This window comes from Colossoma macropomum, unplaced genomic scaffold, assembly GCF_904425465.1.
Source record: "Colossoma macropomum unplaced genomic scaffold, Colossoma_macropomum, whole genome shotgun sequence".
NCBI classification, from domain to species: Eukaryota; Metazoa; Chordata; class Actinopteri; order Characiformes; family Serrasalmidae; genus Colossoma; species Colossoma macropomum.
Window position 1 is genome coordinate 6287069 of NW_023494808.1, and position 20745 is coordinate 6307813.

General features: G+C 40.8%; 1 protein-coding gene across 1 annotated transcript; it reads left to right on the forward strand.

The window, feature by feature from the left end:
* The first annotated feature begins 4852 nt into the window (after positions 1-4852).
* LOC118797918 (polymeric immunoglobulin receptor-like) lies at positions 4853-17414 on the forward strand. The gene is made up of 4 exons (XM_036557219.1): positions 4853-5016; positions 5197-5508; positions 5738-6061; positions 17395-17414. The coding sequence occupies exons 1-4, from the start codon at positions 4977-4979 to the stop codon at positions 17412-17414; spliced, it is 696 nt and encodes a 231-aa protein (XP_036413112.1). The 5' UTR covers positions 4853-4976.
* The last annotated feature ends 3331 nt before the right edge of the window (positions 17415-20745 follow it).

Below are 20745 nucleotides of genomic sequence, written 5' to 3' on the forward strand. Positions count from 1 at the left end.
CTACCAGAGTCTTACCCCAAACATCAACCAATCAGATTCGGTCTACCAGAGTCTAAATCCAAACACCAATCAATCAGATTCACTCTACCAGACCCTAAACCCTGCCACCTGCCAATCAGATTCAGCCTACCAGAGTCTAAACCCCAACATCAACCAATCAGATTCAGTCTACCAATCTCTAAACCCCAACACCAATAAACCAGAATTAATCTACTAGAACTAGACTCTATTACCAAATATTCATTTTCAAAGAGTAGATCAGGGTATCCAGCCTTATCCACAACAGGCTGGTGTGGCTGTATGTTGTCATTATAAATAAACAGGAGTTCACCTGATTCCACTTGTTAAATCCTTTGGTCTTAGTCTTCCAACTCTGGCTTTCTACTCAGATCCACGTGTGGAAATCAGAAGAAACCTGTTAAACTCAACTGTAGTTCTGTAAACACAGTGTATGTATTATATTTAATAAGTTATAGATTATTGTTGTTTTTATTTGATTTATTTTATTATAGAGATTTTCTAGCTAGAACATAAATTACATTTCCATCCTAATATGATGTAATGATGTGCTCTTATTTACTGTGCCATGTATTCTCTGAATGTTATGTACAAAAAGTATCTGTTTGAAATGAATGTCAGTTGGATGCTGTAATTTTTTAATAATAAGTTCTGACTTTGTGGTGGATAATTAGCTTTTGTATATCTCTGTGTATTTTATATGGTTAAGGTTTTATGAGCTGTTTGTATCTCATTTTGTTGTCTTTTCATTTCTTACTTTCAGTTTAATAAATAAAACTGAACCTGAAATTTTGTTCCCTTTAAAATGTTCTGAATAGTTTGTTTTTAGAAGAAGGTTCTTTATGGACATTTATATCAAAGTGCTGTTTCAGTGAAACTTCTATTACACAAACGCTGGAGCTGGAGCCCATCCCAGCGGCCACCAGGTGGAAGGCAGGACACCCCCCGGACAGGTCGCCAGCCCATCGCAGGGCTATGTAATGAATAAATAAATTATAAAGAAAAGTATTGAAAAAAAATTTGAAAGAATTGAAACCGTTTCTTTCAGTTTACATCTTGGCAGACGACCACAACTCTGCTTGAAGGTCACCTTCATATTCCTCAGCACTGAAATGTTGAATGCATGTGTTGTATTGCCTGTAAAAAGTTTGATATCTTGGTAAATAGATGACAGTCAACACTCCTCGCTTTCATGTTCTTTTAAATTTTGCCCTCAGACATGGCAGAAAAGGTCAGTAATGTTTTCATGAATAGTGCACAGTTATCAAGGACAAACTCATAATAAATCTTTACTGTAGTACTGTCCAGTATCTGGACGCTCAAGCTCTGCCTTCACTATTATTATTTCATTATTATCAGCTGCCAAATCAGCTTCCCAAAACCTGTTGACATCCCAACTCAGCTTTCACCATGAGCAAGCAACTGTTAGCAGACTGGCTAACTAATCTTAGCTAAACTGGTACTATTTTCTTCTTACTTTGTTGTTTTAGACAAACATGGTGTTTATCTATTAAACTTAAAAGCTGATGTGTATGTCGTAACTGGTCGGTTTTGACTGAGGAGTGTGTGATGCAGTAAAGAGTGTATCGTCTCTGACTTTACATCTACAAGTTGGACCAACAAGGTAGGAGTGTCTAATAGAGTGGACAGTGAGTGGACACAGTGTTTAAAAACTCCAGCAGCACTGCTGTGTCTGATCCACTAAGACCAGCACAACACACACTAACACACCACCACCACGTCAGTTTTACTGCAGTGCTGAGAATGACCCACCACCCAAATAGTACCTGCTCTGTGAGGATCCATGGTGGTCCTGACCACTGAAGAACAGGGTAACAAAGTATGCAGAGAAACAGATGGACTACAGTCTGTAACTGTAGAACTACAACATGCTCCTCTATGGTAAGTGGAGCTGATAAAATGGATAATAAATACACATACAAGGACGTGTACCTCTATTCAGATTGAACAGCATCTGTAATAAACATATTATAACATTCAAAAAATGTGTGCATGTTTATTTGGAGTTATTTTTTCTTTAACAGTTACTTTCTTATTTAAATCTGTAAGGAATCTTTTTATGAAGATGGGCTAGCGGCTTTGTTCTGTGTTTATGCCAGTACAACAGGAAGTACTGGTCAGCTGTTACCCTGAAGCCTTGCTTATTTGTACAGTGTGGCTGTGGCAGATACAGCATTTAATTAAGCAGAAGTGTAAGGTCTTTGGGAGGCTGGGAGGAGTGAGGACACTGGGAGCAGGTGTGGAGACACCTGAGTTTGCTTTTATTTTGTGTGCAGCTCAATATCACTCGGCTTTCAGCCAGTATACAAACTAAAGGGCAGGCCCGCAGGGGCTTTTCAGTCTTTTCTTTTTTTTTTCTCTCCTTCTCTCTCCGGGCTCTGCCTCCTACTGAGAGGTTATTTACATTTACAGATTTTAGCAGACGCTCTCATCCAGAGCGACTTACAAAAAGTAAGTTACCAATAGGCTAGAGAGAAAGTCAGTCCTGAGCTCAGATACTGCTAGAATCAGAAAGTCATTATTGACACCTAGAGAGGTTATAAGTAGGCTGGCACAAATAAAGCACAGGTGAATCTTATCAGCTACTCAGCCCACTGGTTCAGCATGACTGGCTCTCCATCCTGCTACACCCCTTCTCCTCAATCAGTCAGGGGACAGAAGAGCTCAGTATAGCGGTGCTGGCTAACTCAGAAGCTGGCCACTATGGCACGCCATTACCAGCTGCTGGACATGTGGCTGTCTGAGATATCTGGCCAGGGCAGAGCTGCAAGTGGCATGAGACTATTGCCGGCTAGCTTTGTCCTTTGAGGGTGAAGTCAAAAAGAACAGCACCAGCGGTGAACAAACAGTGACTGTGGTGGGGCAAACATCCATATCAGACGTCTGCAACTGTGCAGAGCTGAGCTGCAGTGCATGAAGATGTTCCATGCCCAAGTGTCATGTACAAGAGAAATGTATCATTCTCCTGCTGTACTACACCCAATCTGGGAGCAGAACAGCACAGTGCCACCTGGAGCAATGGGCAGTTACACAACCAGGAATACCTGGTCAGTAGTGAGATTTAGACCCACAACCTTCCGGCTGATGGCTCAGCTCTCCTACCACTAGGCTACCGGCCACCCCAAGTGGTGCCTGCTTTGTTTAAGCTGGAGGGCATGACAGCTCATCTCTGCACAGTGACCAATTAGTTAGCATCGATATTGGGGAGGGGAAGGCTGATGCTGACAGTCAAGGGCAAGAAGATTAGCATTTTATGTTAATAGCTGAAGTCCAAGATGAGCATTCTAGGCCTAGACTTTTTAAAAAACAACATTTGCCAAATGGACCTAGAGAGCGGCACACTGAGTCTCAGAAACTTCCATGTGGTGATGATGAAGCCACTGGTTACCCAGGTTATAGTAGAACATGCAGCATCAGAGATGCTTGTAGGATCTCCGGGGCAGAGCAGCACCAGTGATCCAGCATCAGTGACACAGAGGATTTTGGAGAATGTGAACGGTGGCCGTGAGGAGCACCACCACTATCACTGTTACTGCTGCTGCTGCCATCGGCACCCTGAGTGGCAGAGGAGTTGAATGGTGAGCTGTGAGAACTTCTGCCATGCCTAGTAGGAGGACAGGGAGCAGTCTGTGCATTGCTGTGACCAGTGCATGATTAAGAAAAGCCTCTGCAGCAGTCACATGCCCTTCCTCACTCTCTCTACACTGGGGCACTGATGGAGATGATGCCAAAGTGTTGGTGTTCAGCTGTCACCAGCAACAATGAGTATGGATGACTCATTAGCCAAGGGAGTCCCTCACCCCAGCATGGCCCAGGAGAAGAAGGCAGCTCCCAGGTCAGTTCAAAGACTCTGTGGTCCTTGAGGGGGTAGTGTAACATATTCAAGATGGATATTTATTTGGAGTCATTTATTCTTTAACAGTTATTCACTGAGTTTATTCTATAAAAAACCTTTTCATTAAGGTGGACTACCTGTTCTGTGTTTATGCCTGTACAACAATAAGTACTGCTCACTCAGGGCTCGGATGTGAAGAAGTGCAGACCTGAGCTAAGCTAGAGATAGCCGTTAGCCTGATGCCTTGCTAATTTGTACAGCGGGCTGTGGCCGATACAGCCTTTGGTAAAACAAACAAGTCATGCAGAGAGTTGTTTGTCTCCTTAAATAGCATAAAATGCAACAATATTTATGAATATTAGTGGGGTTCTAAAGAATATTTGGTTACTAAACTCATTCCTGGCTTTGCTTCCTCTGTGTGCCATTAGGCCAAAGATGCTGCACCATTAAATGATATTCAAATCATAAACCTGTTCTTTAGAGACATGAAGTGTAAAGGTGTGAAGTGGACATACAGTATCACCACTTACAGAAGGGGACAGAAGAGTAAGAAAAGCAAAATATAATAACTACTGTATTATTGACTATTGATTATTGTAGTTTTTATATACAGTGTCTAATCGCTATACTGAATTCATTGCGTATATATAGTAGACTGACCACACCATAGTCAAATGTTTTCATTATTCATGTGTGACAGATTTTTGTTGTGGGAAGATCTCACAGTCTGGTTACACTGGTGAGATCAGTGAGGCTGGACTGTGTTTATTTAGACCAGAGAGCAGTGAAAGGGACATTAGGTACGTTCTCCTCACAGACAAAGTAAGACTATACATCACTATATACTATACATCAACATTCAGCCCCTCCTTATCTCTTACACTTGGTGTTTAGTCAGTGATGTTGGTGGGAGGAGCTGTGAAGCTGAATATATATGACTCATTTTAAAGAAACAGGAAATGACCAACACCAGCCAGAGACACAATAGTGTTTTGTGTAGGACTGAAAGGAGCCGTTTCCCTCTGAACAATACAGGACTGACCTTGGAGAACGGTGGACTGGAGTTTATATGAACATCACTGAGACTGAAGTTTAGACCAGAATGAAGATTCTCCTCATCTTCACCCTCCACCTGATCTCAGGTCAGATTCACAGCTTCAAAATAAAGTAGAAACAACAGAAAGTCAAACTACAAAACAGAGATATTTACAGGTCATATTGATCAGAGTTAGATTCAGATTTTACATGATGGATGAGGAGCTGTGTGTAGTTGTTCTTAATGAGATTAGAGAGGTCAGTGAAATGTTGAATGTCATTGACAGGTGGAGCGGCTGGTATTGATGTGATCGGCTTCCTGGGAGGAAGAGTTTCAATCACCTGCAGACACAATAATTATGGAAGGGAAAGGAGGTTTTTTTGCAAAATGAAAACACAAACTGAGTGTGACTATATTACAGTTACTGAGTCTCAACAGTGTAACACATGGATTCATAAAGACAGATTTGATCTACATGATAACTGTCACACAGCCCTCATACTGACCATCAGACAGCTGAGCTCAGAGGATGCTGGGACATATAGCTGTGGAGAGGGTGGGAGGTGGAGTCATCAGTTTAACCTCCAAGTGATCAGAGGTGAGAACCTTTAGAATCTGTTTGTTTCTATAAAATTAATCCATTTTAGCATTAAAAAATCTGTCATTATTCCAAACTGAGCAGATGCTCAAATAACAGAGAAGCCCTGAAATATATTTAAGGGGAAAACATTAATTTTAATTCAGTAATTTGATTCAATAAATTTCTATTGACATACACAACATTAGTAGATATATTAATATATTTATTAACTTTGTATGATTAACAGATCCATGTTGTTTGGGGTCAAAGACTGTGTCTGGTTATCTGGGAGAGACTGTCACCATCAGCTGTTCATATCCAGAGCAGTTTGAAAGACACAGCAAGTACTTCTACAAACTTGATGGTCATTATATTCCTATAATGATCGACACCACAGAGACTCAGAGAGACAGATTCTCCCTCTCTGATGACAGAAACTCTAAAGTTGTCAGTGTGAGAATCAGTGATGTGAGTGAAGATGATGGAGGAGTTTATTTCTGTGCAGTGAGTGTTGGAGGAGAGTCAGTCATTTATTACTCCCTCTACACAGAGATTCAGCTACAGGTCACTGGTGAGATACATTATTTTATTACTACTGTTTACATCATTACAGCCCTGGGTGCCAACTTCTGTTAAAGACTCACATCCTCTTCTGATGACAGATGTGTTATTTGGGGGGAAGATTAAACAGGATCATCAGGGATCACGGCTGAATATACTGCAGCATTTACCTCTAGGAAAGAAGGACACTGAGCTTATGCACAATGCATTGTGCTTTATTAACAGCTGTACTGACCACAGCTTTACCATACATAAATGGGACATTTAGCTAAAAGCTAGCTCAAGCGTTACCCGAAGCCAAGAGAATCTCTGACTACGTCTGCATTCTTTGTGTCCGAGCCCCCGACTGACTCAGTTTGTACCGTTGTAACAGATTTATTCCCACGGGGCTGAGTAGCCCCACCTTTAGAATAATAGATCTGGGCCAAGCTGGGCAGGAAGTGTCATACATAGAGGCTCTCGGGAGGTGCTTCACTGGCTGTTGGGGAGACCTTAATATTCATAATTTTAGGTGCTGTTTCTAGCTGAGTGTGTGTAAATATAATTTGTTTGTTCAGTTTTGGGTTGTGGGTAGTTTGTGTGGGTCTAGTGTCTAACATAAAGGAGAATTGTATGGCTAGAAGTGACCTGTCTGCTATCACAGCAGCTTGGTTAGCACTGGGCAGCGGTTCTCCCTTGCTGTTTTGTAATAAAAGAGCATTCACCTTTAAAGTGCATTATCTCCTGCGTCTGTGTCTTCACGAATGCCACAGTGTCATTATTAATTTACATTTTTTTATTATTTTAAAACACGCTCTGCATAGCGTGAGCAATGTGAAACGTTTCGCTTTTCATTTTGACGCTTATGTTGAAAGGTCAGAGCCGATTTTTCTGCATGCTGCACGTTAAGCAGCAAAATACAGTGAGTTTGGCCATAAGAATAAATGAAAATGAAACAGAATACCTAACAAAACTTTTGAAAATATTAATCATTCCTGAACATGATCAAATGAAATACTGCAAAGACAATGAATGAACTGAATGGAACTGTGTATACAGAATTCCCAGGTGGTCTACCAGGCTTGAAACGATCAAAACGATATTTCAGAGTTTTGAGTTAAACTATTCTGTGAGATGTATAGATGTAGCCTTTCTGGACATCTCTGATTATCACAGGGCAGAGGGGAACCATCAGAAGGATTAAATTAACGAAGCCCCGTTTTCTCCCTCTATCAGAATTTTGCTGTATCTGCTATTGCTGGAAAGAATGCTGGTGATTGGTGGTCCAGCTATAAATTTGCAGAGGACCAAGCAATAGTACTTCAAAGACCAATTTCAAATGACAGTAAAATTGACCAATCATATCTTCCCTCTAAAGGGGTGGGCTTTGTTATCGCTAACTTTATGCCAAGATCTGCCTAATGTGGAGACATGCAGGCTCTAGAGACAAAGCTAGCTAGCTTGTTGGATCATGGTGGAGGCCGAAAGTTACTTTAATGCCAGTGAGGAGGACGTCGCTGTGAATTTATTATCCATGCCAACTTTAAATGAAAGGACAACTTACACTATAACTTAGTTTGGTGCAAAAGTGGCTTTTGAGAGGCATTTCAGCTCCAGCAGTTACACCACGATACCCCTGAATGACAGGATCGACCACGGAGCAGAAGCTCTACTGCTGGCACTGCTTGCTGTTGGGCGTGGTGAGGGTCTCAGGCCAGAGATGGATTGTGTGATTTAGGAAGATTATCCAAGTCAGCCCATAATCATCAGAATGCATGAGAAGCAATTGTTGATTAATGTAAAAGCAAAGGATCATTTGTGTGACCGCTCCATCCAACCACTCCAGCCAAAAGAACAGGAGGATGGACTTCCTTATGTTTTGACTCTGTCGTGCCAGCTGATTTTATTCTGGTCGCCGCTGACACTGTTTGTGTAATGTGGAGGTTTATTTGAGAAAATGGTCATTAAGCAGAATTAGTGGTCTTTTTTACGCTGATGTGTCTGACTCTCATGGCTGCTTGGCTGTGTGTGCTGTCGTGATGTGAAGGCTTGTATGAAATGCTGTTGGTTCTGTGTGGTAGGAGATCATGACTGTCATGCATTTTCTGAAGAGCACACAGAACTTGTACAATGATGTGATAATTTGTAAGGAGGATTTCCATTTTGCCCTCTTTGGGCTATTGGTTCATTGCATTTATAGGGCTGAACTATCATATTAATTTTAGTTTCTTAACTTTTGCTGTACTTTAGGAGAGGATGGGGGTCAGACGGCAGATGTTTAAGAGTCACGGTTCCCTGAATGGTGTAAGCTTTTATAGCATCCTGGCTGTCTGGCATCATTAGGCTGAAGAGCTGAGCCAGCTAAGGAGAAATCTTTGGATAGACCGAAAAAACAGGGAAAACTCTGGGCAGTCTCCTTATAACATTACCAAAGACTGCTCTCATCAGTCTGTCACAGTGAGGCAGTTAGAATGAATGAATTCCATCATGATATGTGTAGATGTTCTTACAACATCTCTGACAGCATCGTAAAGTTATTATAATGATGTGTGACATAACATATCTGTAGGCCACTGCACCAACAGGGATTTTAAGATGTCACATTCTGTAATTCATTATGTTGTAAGGCAGTTGTCAGTTGTCTCAAGTGTCATAATATCTTTCACAAAATATATACTACTAGAGTACAACCCCATTTCCAAAAAGGTTCGGACTCAAAATATAAATAAAAACATAATGCTGTGATGTGCAAATCATTTAAACCCTATGTTTAAATGAAAATAGTAGAAACACAACATGTCAGATTGAAACTGGGAAATTTGTTTCAAAAAAGTTGGGACGGGGGCATGTTTACCACTGTGCTACATCACCTCTTCTTTGAACAACACTCTGGGAACTGAGGAGATGAACTGCTGTAGTTTTGAAAATGAAATGTTTTCCCATTGTTGCTAAATATAGTATTTTAAATAGCAAATGATATCAGTGGGTGACAGGTCTGGACTGCAGGCAAAGCAGTTTAGTACTCAGACTCTTTTACTACAGAGCCATGCTGTTGTAACATGTGCAAAAGTGTTTTGACATTCTCTTGCTGAAAAAAAAGTCATCTGAATGGCAGGACATGTTGCTCCAAAACAGATGTGCAAGTCACCCATGCCATGTGCACTAATGCACCCCCACACCATCACGGATGCTGGCTTTTGAACTGTGCATGGGTAATGAGCTGGATGGTTCCTCTCTTCTTTAGCCTGGAGGACACAGCATCCATGATTTCCAAACAGAATTTCAACTTTTAATTTTGTGAGACCACAGTTTTCCTCTTTGCCTCAGTCCATATTAAATGATCTCAGACCCAGAGAAGGCGGTGGTGTTTCTGTATCCTGTATATGTATGGTTTCTTCTTTGCATGGTAGAGTTTTAACTTGCATTTGTGGATGCAGTGCCGAACTGTGTTCGCAATGGTTTTCTGAAGTGTTCCTGAGCCCAATAAAATTTTGTAGTCTCAACATTTGATATGTTGTTTTTATACTATTTTCAATCAAACATAGGGTTTCACTGATTTGCATATCATTGCATTCTGATTTTCTTCACATTTTGCAGAGCATCTCAGCTTTTCTAGACGCAGGGTTGTACACGGAGCAAAGCTTAGCATGTGAAAAAAACTATTCATGGCATTCAACATTATGACACCTGTCATGACAATTACTGGTAATGGTAATAACTGTGATATTACTTGACATAATCTGTCATGAAAAACCCTGACAGCATACAGCACACTGCATGGCTTTGTCAGTGTTATGTGGAGGGTTTTAAGGCCAGTGTGGGTGCAGACTCCCATTCCAAAAGGAAGGAGCACATCCGATTCCGCTGTTTAATCAATTAGACTCAGTCTTCACACAATTGACCAGGGCTGCAATCAGCCCTGATAAAAGATAGCAAATCATTTATTTAAATGGAAATGGTGGTGCGATGAACACTGTGTTGTGTTACTCAAGTGTTACAACTATGGCAGCTTAGAAGGCCATGCTTGGTGTTCTTCTAGTGTATTATATTAAAAAAATTTTGAATAAAATACTTAGCACAAACATGTCTTCTAATGTTCTCAGTTGTTGTGTTCACCAAGCTGCAATGGCCGCATTTGTAGAGGACTTTATTACAATCCACTGTGTGCTGCCTTTTTTAATACCATACCCTAATGTCTTCACTAATATATGAAAACACTAAAATTCTGACATTCTTTGCTACTTAAGCTGATAGTGGACATTAACGTGGATTATGCTTTTTTCTTTTCTGTTTGCATATTTGTCAATATATAAACACCACTGGACACTACAGACTCCACCAAAGCGAAGCCAGGAAGCACAACAAACACAGATCAGTTTGGTAAGACATTTCCATTAATTGCTTTAATGTAAGAGTATCTGTATATTTTATTCATATCTGTGGACGTTTAGCTCTTTGCTAGCTAAAAAGCTAGCTAGCTTGTTGGATTATTGTGGAGGCCAAAAGTAACTTTAATGCCAGTGAGGAGGAAGTCACTGTAAATTTATTATCCATGCTAACTTTAAATGAAAAGTTGGAGTTAATCGGCAAAGGACAACTTACACTATAGCTTAGTTTGGTGCAAAAGAGGCTTTTGAGAGGTATTCAACTCCAGCAGTTACACCACGATACCCCTGAATGACAGGATCGACCACGGAGCAGAAGCTCTACTGCTGGGACTGCTTGCTTTGTGGTGCGGAGAGCAGGTCTTGGGCCAAAGATGGATTTTATGATTTAGAAAGTTTACCCAAGTCAGCCCATCATCATCAGAATGGTTGAGAAGAAATTGTTGATTCATTTAAAAGCAAAGGATCAGTTGTGTGACCCCACCATCCAACCACTTAATCCAAATGGACAGGAGGATGGACTTCATTGTGTTATGACTCCGTCGTGCCAGCTGATTTTATTCTGCCCGCCCCTGACACTGTTTGTGTAATGTGAAGGTTTATTTGGGAAAACGGTCATTATGCGGAATTAGTGGTAATTTTTCTGATGCTGATGTGTCTGACTCTCTTGGCTACTTGGCTGTGTGTGCTGTCGTGATGTGAAGGCTTGTACGTCTCTGTGTGGTAGGAGGTCGTGACTGTCATGCATTTTCTGAAGAGCACATAGAATTTGTACAATGATGTGATTATTAGTAAGGAGGAGTTCCATTTTGCCTAAGAATTTAGCTGTTTTGTTTAGGTGATAACCCTCTTTGTGCTATTGGTTCATTGGTTTTCTAGGTCTGAACAATCATGTTAATTTTTGTTTCCTAACTTTTGCAGTACTTTAGGAGAGGACACAGTAGGGGGTGGGGGTTCAGAGGGCCGAGGTTTAAGAGTCACAGTTTGCTATTGTCACAGGGCTGCCTTTCAAAATAAAAGTCATACGAAAAACAATATATAGTATTTAATTAACTACACACATGTTGCTGCCGCAGGACTTTATTAGAATCCATTGTGTGCTGCCTTTTTACCATGCACTAATGTCTTCACAAATGTATGAAAACACTAAAATTCTGACATTCTTTGCCGTTTAAGCTTATAATGGACATTAAGGTGGATTATGTACTGTTATTTACTGCATATTTGTCAACATACAAACACCATTGGACACTACAGACTCCACCACAGCAAAGTTAGGAAGCACAACTCACAGAAACACAGCTCAGTCTGGTAAGACATTTCCATTAATTGCTTTAATGTGAGTATCTGTATATTTCATTCATATCTGTGGACGTTTACCTCTTTGCATGAAACAAACCCCCCTGGAAAATATCTGTCGTTTTGGGGACATTAATGCACAACTGTAGCACAGAAGCATTTGCACAAACTCAAACAGATGCAGCACATGGTAGCACCACACACACACACGAGTACTGGCATAAGCTAAAGGGGGTCGGGGGGGGGTTGTTCAGTTCTAAATTTGGTTCTAAATGGTATGAAAATGCTATGTGGTACGATTGTAGGTCACTCCTACAATCATATCACAAAGCTCAAAATAGTCATGGTAGCAAAACTTCCCAAAACAGTCTGAAATGCTGCTATAGTGAAACAGTATTTAAGAAGTAGAAAACAGTAGATATTTTAAATAGGTAGGGAAGCCTAAACCTATGAAAAGAAGCTTGATATTCCCAGACTGGACATCATGGCAGAGGCTGCGAAAAGCCTGAAGAAGACATTGTCAGAGGAAGGAAGAGAAAAAGAGAGAGAGACCAAGCAAGAGACCGGATAACAGTGAATCTCAGACTGGCTTTTACTCATTGGTGAGAGATAAAAGAATCCAGGATATTCTCAGGCAGACAGTTTAAGGCTAGTAAAATAAATAGCAAGAAATAAATTCATCTCACACCAAAAAGTTTGGTAGGTCTTTGCCAATCTTGCGCCAAAAAAGCCTTGAAAGTTGAAAGAAAAGGAGCATAGAGCATAAATGTCACCAACGTTCTGCTGATCAATAACTGCAGTTCAAACCTCCTCTGGCATCATCATCATCACTAAAACTGCGCCGGGAGCTTCATGGCCTGAGTTTCCATGGCCGAGCAGCTGCATGCAAGCCTTACATCACCAAGCACAATGCCAAGCATCGGATGGAGTGGTGTAAAGTGCCGCCACTGGACTCTGGAGCAGTGGAAACATATTCTGTGGAGTGACCAATCACACTTCTCTATCTGTCAGTCTGATGGATGAGTCTGGGTTTGGTGAATGCCAGGAGAACGTTACCTGCCTGACTGCACTGTGCCAGCTGTAAAGTTTGGTGGAGGAGGGATGATGCTATGGGGCTGTTTTTCAGGGGTTGGTCTAGAACCCTTAGTTCCAGTGAAGGGAAATTTTAATGCTTCAGCACCAAGACATTTTGGACGATTGTGTGTTTTTAAACTTTGTGGGAACAGTTTGGGGAAGAACCTTTTCTGTTCCAGCATGACTGAGCCCCAGTGCACAAAGCAGCTCCATAAAGGCATGGCTGGGTGAGTCTGGTGTGGAAGAGCTACATATACTTAACCCATGAATGTCTGTCATTTGATTAAGACCTAGATTTAGATAAATCTCTTTTTGTGATAAGCACTGACTCTCTCTATTATCTCCCATACCTAGAAGCAAACAGCTCAGGTCAGAGAACAGTTAGAAATAGGATACAGATTCAGTTCGGTTCAGGTTCAGTACATCTAATCAGTCTAATCAGTCAGTTGTGTCTCTCCAGGTTCCTCTGTCACCATCATTGTGTGTGTCTGTATGGCTCTCCTGCTGCTGTTGATTGGAGGATTAGCACTGATGTTTCTCAGACGCATCCAGGCAAAAGGTTCTGTTCATTTCCATATACACATTTTGGGTGAACTGCATCAATTTGGATCAAATCAACAACAGAGGGTTAATAGTGCTAACAGAAAAACAATTTAGGTTAAAGACTGTAGCTGTAAGAGAAGCCTCACTGACTAAATTGAGAGAAATCTTGTAGTGCTTGGGCCTGGTTTTAGCCATGACTGGATATATAGCAAAGGGGCAAGTGACCCCAATTCATCCATCTTTTTTCCTTCTTTTCAAAATTGAATGTTTATTAGAAATCAGTTTATAGGTCTGTAAAGTGAACCAGTGCAAAGAAGGGACAATTTGCTTGTATGTATCGAGTGATGTGTTACCAGTAAAATAGCAGATTTGGAAAATTATCTATATAACCTACTTCTTATAATGCATTTATGGGCATTTTATTACTGTTGATATTTTCACATTTGTTTTCATCTCATGACACATGACTTTGTAGCAGATTTGGAAAATGAACTGTCTAATTTAATACTTAAACTTAATAGTTTCTCAGTTGCATCAGGTAAATATGTAAAAAAATCTTGGTGTCCCGATAGATCCTGATCTGTCCTTCGATATGCATGTAACCATTATTACTAGAATAGCCTTCCTGCATCTCCGCAATATTGCTAAATTAAGAAATGCACTGTCTCGACAGGTTGCAGAAAAGCTAGTTCATGCATTTATTACCTCAAGGCTGGATTACTGTAATGCCCTGCTGTCTGGGTGTTCCAGCAAAAGCCTTAATAAGCTTCAGTTAGTCCAGAACACTGCAGCTAGAGTCTCACAAGAACCAGAAAGTTTGACCATATCAGCCCAGTTCTATCAACCCTACACTGGTTACCAGTTAAATTTCTCATCGATTATAAAATTCTCTTACTGACCTATAAAGCTCTAAACGGACTCGCCCCTCAGTACCTGAGTGAACTTCTCTCCTACTATGAACCATCACGCCTACTTAGATCAAGTCAAGTCAAGTCAAATTTATTTGTATAGCGCTTTTTACAACTGATGTTGTCACAAAGCAGCTTCACAGAAATCCATTTAGGACAAAGTTTTAACATGAAATGTAAATCCTCCAGGTGAGCAAGCCAGTGGTGACAGTGGCAAGGAAAAACTCCCTCAGAGCTGGGGAAGAAACCTTGGGAGGAACCTAGGCTCACAAGGGGGGACCCATTCTCCTCTGGTCAAGCTACCTTCAAAATTATTATACTACTAATATTAATAGTAATAGTAGTAGTAATAGTTAGGAGTCCACTTCAGTGTAGGGTGGGCAGCTAGTGCAAGGCAGGTGGCGGTAGCTGGGCAAGTGGCGGTGACTGGGGCGTGGGCAACTGGTCTGAAGTGGGTAGCAGGAGAGCTCGACAGACAATCATCCATCATCGGACAGGTGGGCAGTCGTTTACTTGGAAAAAGGTAGGGAGTTAGTTAGTTAGTTCTGTATGGGTGTTTGTATAATAATATGTAAAACATTTCCAGAGTGTGGCTAACGACTCCGGCAGATCTGACTATAACAGCTTAACTAAAAGGAGAGAACCAAAAGGGCACACAGATACGGGAGCACCCTGAAACAATTTGGCATCCCTCCGCTCCACCGTCCACAAACCTGAGTGATCGCATGCGAGCGGTGGGACGACAGCACCAGCGTCTCAGTTTACTATAATTCCCTGCGTCCATGGACCCCTGGATCTGCTGCCTTTATCTAAGGGGGAACATTAACTACCAAAAGCTAAACTAAACAAGTGAGTTTTCAGCCTAGATTTGAAGATTGCGACTGAGTCTGAGTCCCGAACATTTTCTGGAAGATCATTCCAGAGTTTGGGGGCTTTATAAGAAAAGGCTCTTCCCCCAGATGAAACCTTCTGAATTCTGGGAACTATTAAAAAGCCAGCACTCTGTGATCTGAGTAATCGTGGTAGCTCGTAATGGGAAATAAGGTCTTGTAGGTACTCAGGAGCCCATGTAGGGCTTTATACGTCAATAAAAGAATTTTGTAATCAATACGGAATTTAACAGGCAGCCAATGAAGTGATGATAGAACTGGACTGATATGATCAAATTTTCTAGTTTTAGTGAGAACCCTGGCTGCAGCATTTTGAACTAGTTGAAGTTTACTTAAATTCCTGCTGGTGCATTCTGATAGTAGTGCGTTACAATAGTCTAGCCTTGAGGTAATAAAGGCATGTACTAATGTTTCTGCATCGTGCAGCGATAAGGCATTTCTTATTCTGGCGATATTGTGAAGATGTAAAAAAGCTGTCCTAGTGATACTGCCTATGTGTTGATCGAATGATATATCTGGATCAATTATGACACCAAGATTTTTTGCTGCTCAACCAGGTATAACTGGAAAGTCAGCGAGATTTAAAATTAAATCTGATAATTTATTACTTGCCACTTTTGGACCCAGAAGGAGAACCTCTGTTTTGTTACTGTTTAGAAGAAGGAAGTTACGCAACATCCAACCTTTCACATCTTTTACACAGTCCTCTATTTTCTTTAGCCTGTATTTGTCATCAGGCTTGGCTGATATGTACAATTGCGTATCATCTGCGTAACAGTGAAAGTTAATGCCATGGTTACTTATAACTGTGCCTAACGGTAACATGTATAATGTAAATAATAATGGTCCTAAAATAGAGCCTTGCGGAATTCCAAATCTTACTTGTGAATAATTGGAAGATGAATCATTTACCTTTACGAACTGATAACGTTCTGTTAAGTAAGAGTTGAACCACGATAGGGCGGTCCCTGTGATTCCAACCATGTTTTCTAACCTTTCTAGGAGAATATTGTGGTCTATCGTGTTGAAAGCTGCGCTGAGATCAAGTAGCACCAACAGGGATATGTAGCCTTGATCAGAGGCAAGGAGAAGATCATTTGTTATCTTAACTAGAGCTGTCTCAGTGCTGTGATGTGGCCTGAATCCAGATTGGAATTTTTCATATATGTGGTTCTTATGTAGATATGAACTAAGTTGTTGGGCTACAGCTTTTTCTAAGATCTTAGATATAAATGGTAGGTTAGAAATAGGCCTGTAATTAGACAATACGCTAGCATTAAGGTTTGGTTTCTTGATCAGAGGTTTAATAACTGCTAGTTTGGGTACCTGGCCCAGGCTAAGGGACGAGTTTACTATAGTTAAAAGAGGATTAATGATAACTGGTAGCACTTCTTTGAGTAATTTTGAGGGAATTGCATCAAGTGTGCAGGTTGTGCAATTTGCAGAGGAGATAATCTTCTAGTTCTGGGAGGTTATCTACGAATTGTAAGGCGGTAAATGGTTTTATTGCACGCTTTGTAGAATACGGAGGGGACGTACATATATTATGGCTAAGACGTAGCTCATAAGAAATTAGGTAATGGTCGGAGATTACTGAGGTTTGCGGTAGAATATTAAGCCTGTCTATGTTAAGTCTAAAGTGTGACTACAGTAGTGTGTAGGCCCTGTTACATTTTGGGTAATACCAACAGAGTCTAGGATTGAAGTAAATGCCTTTTTTAGTGGGTCATCTGCCTTCTCAAAATGGATATTAAAATCTCCTACAATCATTACTTTATCATTGCACACAGCTAGGTTTGCAGCGAAATCACTAAATTCTTTTAGAAATTCTGAGTAGGGTCCTGGTGGTCTGTAAATGTTAAATAATGAAATGTGTTCTTTTTTGTGGCCGGATTTGTAATGTTGATGGAAATCACAAGGTGCTGTTCACTATTAGTACCTAGTTACATCGGGGGAGAGCCTTCTCATACAAAGCCCCCCAGGTTTGGAATAATCTTCCTGTCAATGTTCGGGACTCAGGCACAGCCTCAGTCTGTAAGTCTAGGCTAAAAACCCACTTGTTTAGTCAAGCCTTTGGTAATTAGTTTTCCCTGTTAGATAAAAGGTGCAGATCTGGGGGTTCATGGTCATGGAGTATTATGGTTAACTGGGAAAGTTGGTGCTGTCATCCCGCTGCTCTCACTCACTCAGGTTTGTTGACAGTGGAGTGGAGAGGCACTCAGGGAGCCTCATGTCTCTGTTACCTTTCTGGTTTCTCCCTTTTAGTAAAGGGCCGTAACAACTAGACCTGCCAGAGTTTCTGCTGTTCCGTTAATACTGTAATCTGTGATCAATCACTCTTTACAGAACTGACTCTCTGTGTGTTACTTTTTCTTTGCTGAGTTGAACAGAAGTCCATCCTGTGCAGTTTGATGCTGTTGCTTCTTCTGCCTTGATCGGGTGCCCACTGCTTGCCAGCCCTCTGGGTCTGTTTGACCACCATGGAGCTTCTCGCTATACAACACTGTGCAAACCTCACCCTCATGAACTGACCCTCCTGATGCTGCTGCTGCTGCTGCTGCTGCTGCACAGACTCAGTCTATCTAATTATAATCATTGCTTCACCTGTTTTTCCCCATTTTTGATTCTAATATTTTATACAAACACTGTTTGCTATTCGGTGTCGACCAGAGAAGAATGGGTTCCCCTTTTGAGTCTTAGTTCCTCTCAAGGTTTCTTCCTGTTGCTCTTAGGGAGCTTTTCCACTGTCACCACTGGCGATGCTCACGTGGGCTCAGACCCAGATTTTTTTTATGCAACTGCGTTGTAAAAAGCGCTATATATATAAACTTTGACTTCACTTTGTCTTTGCATAGGCTCCGGCTCTTCATCAAACAGCAGAGAGAAAGGAAGCAATGCAGAAGTGAGTACCTGAATGTGTGTGTGCAGTAGTGTCTCTGGGGTAAATAATGAATTAACCTCTATTTCACCTCCTCTTGCCAGTTTTGAATTCTGTTGTTTAATGTTACTTTTATTCAGGACTGTCCACAGTGTGGGTTATAGGTCTAACTTAGCCAGTGAAGACATTTGATTGGGCCCTTTACCTGTCTTCTTTATTTGTTTTGTTTTGTCTTTTTTGCCCCCAACTCACCACAAATATTGCAGATTGGACCTCCAAAGACAAAATCTTTGGGCACCCCTGATCTAATTCCAGTGCTACATTGACAATTACAAGTTTTCAGATAATTTGTTTTACATCATTGAATACTTGAGTAGAAAACAGTGTTAATAACTCTTCCTTACCATTCCAAATCAGACCAGTGTCTGTATTTCCTTAACAGATGTCTCCTGCTGTTTATGTCTATGAAGAGATTCAAGACATCAGACCACAATCAGACTCTGAAGCTACTCCACTTTATGTTACTATCCTACCACATACAATTCCCTCTGATCCTCTAAACTCTGTATTCACCACTGCACAACTACCCACAATGCCGTCTCATCCCCCTAGGACTGTATATGTAGCTCCACAGTTACCCACACTCCCCTCTGATCCTCCCAATGAAGTTTATGCTAATGTCCAACTACCCACAATGCCCTATGATCCTCTCAATGAAGTGTATGCTACTGCCCAACTACCTACAAAGCCCTATGATTCTCCCAACGAAATGGATGCTACTGCCCAACTACCCACCATCCCCTCTGATCCTCCCAACAAAGTGTATGCTACTGCCCAACTACCCACAATCCCCTCTGATCCTCCCAACGAAGTGTATGCTACTGCCCAACTACCCACAATGCCCTATGATCCTCCCAATGAAGTGTATGCTACTGCCCAACTACCCACAATCCCCTCTGATCCTCCCAACGAAGTGTATGCTACTGCCCAACTAGCCACAATGCCCTACGATCCTCCCAATGAAGTGTATGCTACTGCCCAACTACCCACAATGCCCTATGATCCTCCTATGACTGTATATGTAACTGCACAGTTACCCACAATCCCCTCTGATCCTTCCAACGAAGTGTATGCTACTGCCCAACTACCCACAATGCCCTATGATCCTTCCAACGAAGTGTATGCTACTGCCCAACTACCCACAATGCCCTCTGATTGTTTGGATACAGTACATGCTACTTGAAATACTTCAGGTAGTCCTACTAGCTCGAGAGTTGCTCCCTCTGATCTTCCCAACACAGTTCATGCTACTGCACAGGTACCCACAATCCCTTCTGATCCTACCGACGATCTCAGTGAGGTGAAAATCTAAAAGATATCATATGAAGCCTGTGAATGTGTGAATGTTGTCCCATTGATTGTTTAACATATTAGTGGTACAGACATCACCAAGTGTATTATACAGAGCTTTGTTTTTGCTTCATCCATGTAACTTTAGCAATGTTACCTTGAATTGTATCACATGCTTACTTGCTAAGAGCTTGCCGGGTATCTGGCTGCCACTTGTTTGGTCATCGGCTTAAGATTGTGATATGATCAAAACAAACTCACTCTTTTGAAAACTGTTTTTACTTCATGCCAGTATAAAATGGTGATTTCAGGGATGAATATGTCAAAACATTTTCAGTATTATTATATGATTATTTTATATTGTACTTCTAAGACGCAATTTAACTCATGGTACACATTTGATGTTTTCAATATTGAGATGTTGATGACCAGATTATCTCGTTTTTTTCCAAAACCATCATGATTTAGAGTGTTTACATAGGTGCATATTAAGCTAAAAACCTGAGGCTTTTCTGTGAGGTTTCAGTTCTTGTCTGAACTTTTGATGCTATGAAAACATTTGTGTAATTACTGAATAATAAGCTTTAAGATGTAATAAGCCTGAGGATTAAAACATTTGGCTACTGGTTTGTACATTCTGCTGTTACAGTTTGATCTGCTTCAAATAAATATATGCAAAAAAATACCATACTGTTCATTCTTATGCAGTCTCTGAAAAATCTGTCATAACGCCAGCTAATTAAGCCACCGTTAATTGTTATTGTTTATATAAAAACAGTGAGCTTTGATCACCATCAGACAGTGGTTACAATTATGCATTTAATCAGGAACTGGAAAAAGTCAGCAAACTTAACACATAAAAAAAAAAAAATCAGATTGATAACTTGTCTACTCTTCCCTAATTCAGCTGCTGCACATGCTTCTCTAATTTCATGTCAGTAGTCATTACAAAAGTGACACAACTGAAAATCAGAATTCTGATGGTTTTGTCTCAGAGCAAAAATGCTAAAAACCAACTAATTAAATTTAGTCTAAACGAATATATTTATACCTGTCTTGACAGCAGGCCTTAGAGAAGATGCTTAGCACTACTGGATCAGGGGCACCCCCAGAATTTTTTCATAGGCCTAATGAGGCCACTGAAAATCCTGGGGTGGTACACCAAAACCAAAAGCCAGAACTGAATTTCAGTAATTCTATTATGCTGCTGTAAATATAGACTAGTTGAAAATTATATCAATATGAGAGTTAAGGAATTGCATACTGATATCATTTGGATTCTTATTTTACAGTTAATGTTACTAATTGTCTGATCAGGGTCAAACCATTTGGATATCTATTTTTTTATTATGTCTGTAGGAGAGTAAACCAATACAACAAGAGTGTTG

Coding starts and splice junctions, on each gene's coding strand:
- LOC118797918 (XM_036557219.1), top strand. CDS start 4,977: ATGAAGATTCTCCTCATCTTCACCCTCCACCTGATCTCAG. Junction 5,509..5,737: donor TAACCTCCAAGTGATCAGAG/GTGAGAACCTTT, acceptor TATGATTAACAG/ATCCATGTTGTTTGGGGTCA. Junction 6,062..17,394: donor GATTCAGCTACAGGTCACTG/GTGAGATACATT, acceptor TCTCCCTTTTAG/TAAAGGGCCGTAACAACTAG.